At 40.3% G+C, this 10,174-nt stretch overlaps 1 protein-coding gene across 1 annotated transcript in view; it reads left to right on the plus strand.

Annotated features, from left to right (window-relative positions):
* Nucleotides 1–10,174, plus strand: part of dars1 (aspartyl-tRNA synthetase 1) — a 32,989-nt gene that overhangs the window by 19,811 nt on the left and 3,004 nt on the right. The window contains exons 8-12 of the mRNA XM_005919326.3: nt 490–570; nt 2,220–2,279; nt 4,964–5,075; nt 6,893–7,027; nt 8,596–8,743. Of these exons, the coding sequence (XP_005919388.1) occupies nt 490–570; nt 2,220–2,279; nt 4,964–5,075; nt 6,893–7,027; nt 8,596–8,743 (536 nt within the window). The remainder of the gene's footprint in view (nt 1–489; nt 571–2,219; nt 2,280–4,963; nt 5,076–6,892; nt 7,028–8,595; nt 8,744–10,174) is intronic.

A 10,174-nucleotide genomic window follows, 5' to 3' on the forward strand; every position in this document is an offset into this window, starting at 1 on the left:
AGCAGGTACCAAAGAGGTTTTCACTGTAGCGCATTGACCATTTAACTCTTCCTTTTAAACTCTTGATTTAACGCAGTATCTGAGCTTTAAGTAACATCCATTTTATTTATATGCCAAGAAAATGAAACAAAAGTCACCTCAAGGCTCCTTTTTACTCTTACGTACTGTACTGCAAAAGAATTTGATGTAGTGAATGCATCAAATTTTGGTGAATGGGACGAGATTTTCTCTGCTATGATGCCCAATGTAAATGAAAAACACAAAACAATAGTTGACAGCTATGGTTATCAGCAGCACTAGGTGATTTTCTCACACATTGATGAGGTTTTAACAGATGCAGCTTTTAGCCTCTTTCATTTTCACCTTCTTCGCCTGTTTCTGGAGTCCCGGGACTTTCCATTGTCTCAGCATCGAATAAAAACATCGGTGGTTTGTCACACTTTTAATTTTTTGTGATTTTTTTTTTTTTTTATCTGTTTCCCTTCTCAGATTTTTGTCATCAGCCAGGCTGAGCCTCGTCTCCCATTGCAGCTGGAGGACGCTGTCAGGCCTGATGGAGAGGGTGAAGAGGTGAGGATGAATGGGGGGGATGGATGAGGGGAGTCAAAGTTCAGTTAGAGTATTAGCTGAGTAATTATTATTCATTTGGACATCATTGGTAGCATTTTAGGTATCTTAAAAACTTCTAAAAGCAGACTCTCAGTGTAAAAAGAACAAGTCCTGATAGTTACTGTGTGTGTGCGAGTCCATTCACTGTCATGGAGTGCACAGATGGGTTTAGTCTGACTACACAATGAATATAAGTCCGTTTTTATCTGAATACTTTATATCAAAAGCAAAATGGAAACGCATTCTGTGCATGCTGAGCTCTAACGGCGCTCTTTCAGTGAGACTGTTTTCAGTGAGGAGAATGGAGATTTGTGTTTTTGGCAGAGTCAAGGATTGGCTGATTAAACCTAATCACCTTGTTTGAATCACCCTCCTCATGCAAATGGTGATTTCATCGCACAGTGTTTATAAGAGCCGGCTGCCAGTGTTGAGGGAGTTCTCTGAATTGCAATTAAGGAATTGTGCAGTGATGCAGAATCATTCAAGAAAATGATGAAGCATTTAAAAAGCCATTCTTTTTCCTAGCTGCAGTATAGGTGGTTAGAAATACATGTAAACCTTTGAGGCTGCTGGTTTAGCAGCACCAAAAAACGATGGCTAAGCGGAATTCCAGCTCAAAGCAGTTGGCTCTGTTTCCTGATTCAAACCAAAAAATGATTATTCTAGTATAGAGGATCAGCTACAGCTCCCAGATTTGCAAAGTGGAAACATTGAATTTTCCAATAATAACATTCCTGATGTAGCCGTTGAATCGGCTTAACACATAAAACGGCAGGATGTCATTTTTTTCGTAGCTTTAGATCCATCGTATCTGCTGTGGAATTATACATCGCACTGTGCATGCGTGCACATTAATATGAGTCTCATCAATACCAAAGACAGCTGAGGGCCCATCATTGTTTATCCAGTAAGCTAATATCTGCAGCTGTAGCAGCGTCTCAGGTGTTTTCTGTTGGGATTCAGCATGTCAGTCACAGACTTGTAGCAACACCTGCTTTCCCCAGAGACACTAGCCTCAACAGCCCTGTCTGTCTAACTGTCTGCCCATCTAACAGTTTGTCCCTCTGCGTGTGGCTGTTTGGAGCAGGATGTGGCTACACAGGCTATTAGCTCAAACCCCTGTGGGTCTTCTCAGGAAGCCTGACATCCACGACCCTGGAAGGAGTGGCTCTTCCTGTGATGAAACATTTACTTTTCAGTTGTTACCTTTTTCCTTTTCTTTATATTCTTTTTGTCCTGTTGTCCCACATTGCAGGTGTCTTTTATTGCACTTGACTCTGTTATACTCACTGAGCTAAGTAGGTAGATGTGGTAAAGCTGCAGGAGAATGGTAGTTTTGCATTGTTCCCAGGAAGGTTTTTGCAGGCTGATTGCATTGTTTTAGGTTTGCAAGCTGCCAATAGCTTTAAAGCTAAAAATGATTTGTATTTCTTTCTTTTTTTTTGTTATAGTTTTTCCCTGTGAGTTGTGAAAAGCCCCTAAAATGCTTCCATAACACTGATGGCAAACACTCCTGTGTGAATAGGAGGAGATGAATAGTAATGATTTTTAATATTTCATAGGCTGAGGAGGTTTTGGTAGGATGAATGTGTTTTTGTGTTTGTATTCAGGAAGGCAGAGCCACAGTTAACCAGGACACCCGGCTGGACAACAGAGTGATTGATCTCAGGGTAAGTTTCTATCATCTGTGACCATGTGAGTCTGTGAAAATTTGCATTTGGTTTGATACATGTAATATTGCAGTTGATTAATGATGACTTTTTAGCTGTTTTAAACTAAGGTGTTCATAAAGATTATAAATTTGATGCTTTATGGGTGCTTCCTTTGTGAGGATGTCCTACCCGAAGTCTTGGGGTTGCCTCAATGTCTCCCTGGAAGAGTTGGCTGAAATACATGGATTTGAAAAATAAAAAAATTATTGCCATTATAACAACAATAATTTTACAGCTTACATTCTGTCTCCGAGTACAGAAAACTTCTACCACAAATGTAGGTTGTTGGAGAGTGAATGTAAAATATTTGTGAAGGAATGCAAACAACAAACCAGCGCACCTCTAAAAGTAAAGAGAAAAGGCTGTGATTTAGTGGGCTGGTGATATGAATCTTATACAGTGCTGAGAGATGTGCTAAACTTATGCGAGCAGCAGAAGACACTAAGCCGCAAAGTGTCTCATTGTTTTGATATGTTCCTCCCACATGGAAGATACGACTGGCAGGAAGGCAGCAACACCACAGCACAGAGCCACTTTGTTCACAAGCTTCACAACAACACCTGCTTCTGCAGCACTGTGCACTTTGAGCTCATGGACTTGGGTCTGTCATCAGTTTTGCTCTTAAGAGCCCGCTGAAGCTATAAAGTGCTTCCCACACTGGCAAACTCTTCAGAAGGGAACCATAAAATGCCTTTGATAATTATGTAGTTCACATGAAACTCCATTTCTCACTTGAACATTTTTGAAGTTTAAAAGTTTAGTTTTAAAAGACGGCTGGACTTGCAGACAGTTTCTGGACTGTCATCCGGACGTGCTGGAGTCCAAACAAATCCTCTAACAGTAGTGCTCCCATTACCTCAGCCTTCAAGATGTAAGAAATGTGATTGATTATGAGACCTACGTCATGCTATTTTGTGATTAATCATAATATTTGGTCCATAAAAACTGCATCCAGCTTCCTTAGATCAAATAGAAAAGGTGATAAATCTGTGTTGCTGGCTTTACAAACGCAGACAAGCGCAACACCCAACAACAAATTTTATCATAAACCAGAAGGAAAGAAGAAAACTCTGAGAACTCATTTTCTACAAAGACCGATTCCCCGTCCTGTCATTTTTAAAGAAAGATTCAGATCCACATCAAACACACCATTCTCCCTTTGCTTCATGCTCTGGCTCTTCGTGAAGTTTCACGTGTGAGCGTCGGAGATGGAAAGTAAAGCCAGTTGCGTTTTATCAGAACAGGTCTAAAAGTTTTGAAGAGAAGAGAGCTGTGATTTTGATACAAGCGCAAAAGCAAAATGTCCTAATGCAGATTTGTGTATTTCAGGTTGCTTTAGGAAGGGTTAGGGTGTATGCTGACTACCACACATACTGTACACATACAGGCTGTATGAACAATGATGCCAGCACTAGACTGTGGTCAACCTCCAAGTACACGTATCGACGGCCTCTTGAGTACGATGATGAGCCCGTAATTGGATGCTGGCAAATGTTTAAATTTTTTGAGCTTTGAAACCTCTGTGTGGTATGTGTTCACCGCAGCTGGGTTTCAAGGAGGTATGAACTATTGAGAGGTATACCAGAGTAAGGTATATTTCATGAGGCCCCTCACCATCAGAAGAACTGCCAGTTTCAGGATAGTAACTGCCACCCACCAACCCACTCACTATTACGCCTACTCGCTGCAGACTTGCTGTAAACAGGAAGCGCTTTCGAATTTTTAAATTAGGTCTTACACAGTCTGGTTTTTAGGTCGGTTTCCCCACGTTTAACGCTGGGCACAGCCCCATGTGTGATGTGTGACACAAATGAGTCATAGGTGGTGTGATGGTAGAATGAATGATTTGCTTCAGTGCCTTTTAAAGAGGTTTGTAAAAGTGTTTTAAGCAGGGACGTTTTATATTTTTCTGCACTTCTTCTTTCTGTCAAGCATCCAGATTGTAAATGATGGAAAAGTTTTAGCCAGACAACCCTGAAGCATTGTCTGCAGATTAATGAGCTTTCCAGGATTTAGACACGATCATATTTCGAGTCGGCCGGCTGTTAGTCAGACGAAGACTATTCAGGACCGGACAGGCACTAGAGATGGGAAAGAGCGGAATGTGAAGCACTTTAATTAACGCAGAACTGTGCATTTATGTATTGAAAAGACCCAGGTCTGACTTCATGATGATGTACGGTAACTAGACTTGAAAACCAGACAAGATCAGTTGTAGAAATCTTGTGGTCATTTGAAATGAGTCAGTCGATTTCTGGGAGTGTTCACTGGCATTTTGACATGCTCTGTCACCCAACTGTTGACTCTTGGGGGCTTTTGTGCATGAGGTTTTTACAGTAACCTCTTCACAGCAGTTTTATGCCTCACCTTGGTTTCGGTATTTATATTGATAATCTAAATACTGAAACACAATTTAAAAAAAAAAACAATAAATAAAGGTATTTCTAAGTTTCTGCGGCTCTTCCAGGATTTGAACACGTTGTCGTTGCCAACAAATAATTGTCACACCCTTCACATAGACAGGAGGTCCTTGAAGAAACTGGCAGTCTTGTTTTCACACATTTGTCATGGTTGTGTAATAACGTAGATGAATCACTGCAACCGTCTTGATGGTGTTTATTTTTGTGTATCCTCCTGAAAAGACGACCACCAGCCAGGCCGTGTTCCGCCTGCAGTCAGGTGTGTGCCAGCTCTTCAGGGACACCCTCACCAAAAAGGGCTTTGTGGAGATCCAGACGCCGAAAATTATATCGGGTAAAAACAAAAAAAACCACCCTCTGCCACATTGACACGTGGGAAAACTGAGACTAGCACGCATTGAATCATTTTTGATTAGATGTTTCAGTAGAGGCACACTTGTTTTCACGTCACTGCCCACAGGTGTTTCGTGAGTCATTGTGTAACAGTTGTAAGTTGACTTCCTCATCAGGCTGATCTAGGTTCCACTTCAAATCAGGAACAAAATAAAAAGTTCAGCTTAAGCTTTTGAAACACACACATGCGCAGTCATGCACATCTATGCTAAAGGAGACAACAGACAGTAAGGTATTAGAGAGAATTTCATCGTTTCAGACCTATGAGGGTTTTAATCCAGACCGCTGGGAATTTCGATGCATCGACCAGCTCTCACGTCAGCCTCTCTGCTTTCACATTTCCACACAGCGCCCTTCTAATTTGACAGGAGAGGCTTTCCTTAAGATCAATCCCAAAGGATCTCATCTCACTTTATTGAAGAAAAGGAGGACTGAAAGGGAGAAACTTAGAACTCAGACAAAAATCTTCTCACCAATATTCAGGGGAAAGAGTTATTGGAGCTTTCACCATTTAATGGCATATCTCTTATGCTGGCTTTATTTTTTCCAGCATTAACTCAATTTGGAGGCTCCAGATGCTTTTTGAACCATTCAAACCTTTACTTGGTTAATATGTAATGTACTGTTTGAAGCTTTAATAATGTAAAATAATCCGTTTGGAGTCTTTATGATAAAAAGAGATAAATTCTTAAAAGAAGCAGAAGCACAGTAGTCTTATGTCAATAGTTGGCAGCCCCCACATTCCTCCCATATTTTGAATTAACTGTGGTGAAACCTCCACACTCTCACTTCCTCTTTTCTTAAAGAGCCAATGATGGTGGCTGTGACTCGAACGCTAAATTCAAAAGTGGCGCTCTTTTATTTTGGCGGCACCTGTGAAAAAATACACACAAAACCGCATCTTCCTGCGTGGCACCACCCATGGTGCGAGCGTGAACAGTTTGTCCTATATGTACAGCCCCACCCACCTTTTGAGAGTGTGAAAATATCAGTTGATGCCCTCTGATGTTTTTGTCACATAAAAGGTGACACGTGTTATTAGAGTCTGGGACATGATGTCCTGAGAACTGACTTTGTTTTGAAAAATTTTCCCAGCGGTTACATATTCATGTAAAAAAGAAATGGGTTGTTCTGGTGAATAAGTCAAAAAGTTGGGCCATCATTCCTTTATTGACCTCAGCTCTGTATCTGAGGCAGGAAAGTGTAGTTTTTGAAGTAGTATATAATGACTGTGTTTTCTGAGCCTTTCCTGGTTGTCCTACTAAAGTTCCTGATGGAGATCACAGGAATCACTTGAGTTTCTAAGTACAAGTCTTTGTCTGGAACGAGCAGACAATCTGTCAGCATTTCCCCAAACGCACCGTTCTTTGCTAGCGATGGTCATAAAATGCACTCGTTGTGTCACAGCATCACTAATCTAACAGTAATCTACACTAATCTACAATTCCTGTAGATATTTCAAATTAAAAGCCTGAGTGTTTCAGTGGACAACAGTTATGTCATAAGACTTTTACTTTGAAACTTTTTCCACCACAGTTTTTTTACTCTGGACTCTCTCCAACCATTATCAGAGGCCTGGCCTTTAAAAAAAATGATGGTATTTATTTGTGTGTATGCTAGCCAATTATAGTCCCTACTGAAACATCTAATAAATTCACAGTATATATCATTAGGTGGGATGGGTGAGGTTTTAACTGTAATAGCTGTTTTTCCTCATGTTTTTCTCTTTGTCATTAAATTTTCTTTGTCCTTTTTTAGCTGCCAGTGAAGGTGGCGCAAATGTTTTCACAGTGTCGTACTTTAAAACCAGCGCCTTCCTGGCTCAGTCGCCTCAGCTCTACAAGCAGATGTGCATCTGTGCTGACTTTGACAAGGTCTTCTGTGTAGGTCCAGGTAAGCCCCTCCCCCCAGTATATCACCTTATACACTGGCAAACAGGAAAAAGAGACGCGAGAGGATAATGAAAAATTTAGACCCTATTAAGTGAAAACGGTTTTAAAATGTCACTAAATGCATTTAGACTGTTAAAGTTTAACAGACCTCCCTGTGATGCTTTTACTGTGTCAAAGCTGCTGTAGAGCTGTGTGATAGTGACACAGTGGGACTTGTAAAAGACTTTATAGAGCTGAGTTTAGGGGAAATCCAAGCAAACACTGCCACCATCTGATTATCTAAGCAAACTCTGCCTTCATCTGTGTGTATAAAGTATTTATTCTATACATAGTCGTGAATTTTTTTATGTTTTTTTTAGATTGCTACTCGTATCTGATTTTCATTCGATACAGGATTCTCGCCCAAGATCAAATAAAACATCTGGGACAAGGATCCACATTCGGTATTCCACTGACTGGACTGAGGTTTTTGTTTTGTTGTGTGTAACACCACAGAGAAATCAAAGGGCTTAAGGTCATTACTGCTTCTGAGGCAACAATGTCCTCACCACGGTTGCCTTACTTACAGACTCACTGATTCAGCATGTAAGGAGAAGTGGGATCAACACTCCTCTAAATCCCAGTGGCAAAGTACAACATGTACTTAGTTGTAGGTTCTACAACTATGTCGCCACTGTCTGAAATCAACTAAAAAAGGTTCACCGGGGAAGAAGCGGAAGTAAACGTGAAGCATATCTTCTTGCGGAGAAGCATACATCTCCATATTTATGCTTGGAATCATTTTAGTTTTCCAGTTTGTTGAAATATATGCAGGGTCAGATGCATAATACTTTCCAGGTTCTAGACAAACACTGTGTGAATACAAAAGCAGGAATGAACATTTACACTTTGTTTCAGACACAATTGAATAAAACTTTGTATGCATGGTTGTATTTTCTGAATCTCAGTCATTGTGAAACTGTGTGCATGTACACATGCGTGTTTTCCAGGTAATCCAGCCACAGTATGTAGATACAGAAACACATTTAATCAGATGTGTCCGTGCCTTTTTAAGAACACTTTTGACAGTCTGTAAACCTGTAAAAACTGCAATCGAGCAGCCTTCCTCGAGTATGACCGTTAACTCCCACTAAATGCAATATAAGCCATGATGTTATTAATTCACCATACAAGCACTTGTAAAGTACTCTGCTTTAGAATAACACAGTAGTCAGGAATTATTTATTGGCAGCCGCGTTCATACAGAGTTTCTAAAGTACCTCTCAATCAGCCATAGTGCAAGCACCTACATTTCACAGTGCGTTTTGATTATCGTCAACTTTCAATGCCGCTCATCTACACATCGTCATTGTTTCACAAACCTTTACGTGGCGGTGATTCAGAAGCCAGGTTGTAAGCTCGATGATCCTTTATATGGGCTTCTGTTTTGTGAGCCGTCCAAATTTAGGAATTTCGAGTACAATGGAAATGACACTTTATTCCCGGAGATGTGCAGAAACCTTTCGTTGCTTCCACGCCACCGCAGTTTGCTTTTGTTTAGGCACTCGTATTAAATCAGCGTCATTTCAGTTTTCAGGGCGGAAGACTCCAACACGCACCGTCACCTGACCGAGTTTGTGGGTCTGGATATTGAGATGGCCTTCAACTACCATTACCACGAAGTGATCGACTCTATCACTGACACCATGGTGCAGATCTTCAAGGGCTTGAGAGACAAGTAAGATACACATTTATTGAGTTAAGGTAAAAGATGAACCTAAAACTGTTGGTGTGTTGCAGACCAACTTCTGCAATACACTGAGCTGAATTATTTAGTTTTACAGCCAGCAAAATGTCAAAGTGTGTACGTCTAAGTAAAACTATGTAACTGCTAAATCTAGATTAATTAAATGTCATCACATATGGCTGTCTGCTTAGATGAATGTCAGCAATTTCCACTCCAACTGTTTAGTGAACTGCCAGCAAGATGACGATAGGATGTGGTTTTATTGCCTCTGTGTGGTGGAACTCGGTACAGCAGGCATTAAGAGCTTCAACATCAAAGGTTAAAATAAAAGAGGAATACTGGGCGAAACTCTTTCTGTGTGGAAACTGTAACGTTTCTGACGACATACGTCTGTGAATGTCAGTGGTTTTTGGACGTATTTATTACAGTGAAAACTCAGAAGGGGGTTTGCAGTGCTTCATGCTTTATTCTGTGATTACAAGTCTTTTATTATAAAGTAAATCCCCCGAGGAACCATGTTAAATCAGTGGAACACTGAGTAAGGTGTCAACTAGCTTAATTTGAATTCCCTTTTTAATGTCTGTGACGTTAGTTAGTTTCAGGTTGTGACCACTGTTCCTCTTTCTCAGGCCCATTTGACTTTTTGCCCTTTGTTCTCATGACTTTCCAGACTGTTTCTCTTGACGTGTGAAAGTGTTTTGCGTGCGTTTTGTACTTCTGTTTTAACACATGAAGCACAGATGACTTTATTCTTTCCATGCTGTTTGTCATCTCCTTTTAATTTCACAGTAAATACAAGTGAAATTGGTTAGGTGTCTTTAAAAAATATAATTTAGTTGTTAAAAATCTCTTTTTGGTGTCATAATGTTTCTAATTGTGATATAAAAGAATCAGAAATTAGTGAAAGGCATTAGGACAGCTTGGCCAAGAAAATAGAGTCAAATGTGGGTTGTGACCATTATGTGAACAATTAGTCTGGTATTTGTCTCTATCTGGACAGAATTGTGAGTCCTTCGATGGTAGATTGTAGTTTTTGTTTGTGTACGTGCAGTACTGTGCAGAAGTCTTGCATCACCCCTCATTTCTTTTTTTGTTTCTAGAAAAAGGGGCATCTCTTGTGACATCCACCATGTGTACTGACAATAATTTGAGCCACGAATTTCAAATTCATGTATTCATCAGTCCATCGGACCTGTAGCCGATGAGTTTCAGTTCATTCCTTGTGTAGTTTGGCCTTTTATCACAAATTCCCCTCCTTTAAAATGGCTTCTTGAGATCTTTTCTGATGAGGCTCCAGAAAAATGCACTTCTCAGGCCCTGTTTCACTTCTTAGCTGAATTGTTTATTAAGGGTATGACTTTCAGATGCTTTTCATGTAGAATTTGAGGCCTGCTACTTCTTCATTTGTCCTCCACTTGTCTA

Source organism: Haplochromis burtoni, unplaced genomic scaffold (genome assembly GCF_018398535.1).
Source record: "Haplochromis burtoni strain Fernald_Lab_line unplaced genomic scaffold, NCSU_Asbu1 Contig_20, whole genome shotgun sequence".
Classification (NCBI taxonomy): Eukaryota; Metazoa; Chordata; class Actinopteri; order Cichliformes; family Cichlidae; genus Haplochromis; species Haplochromis burtoni.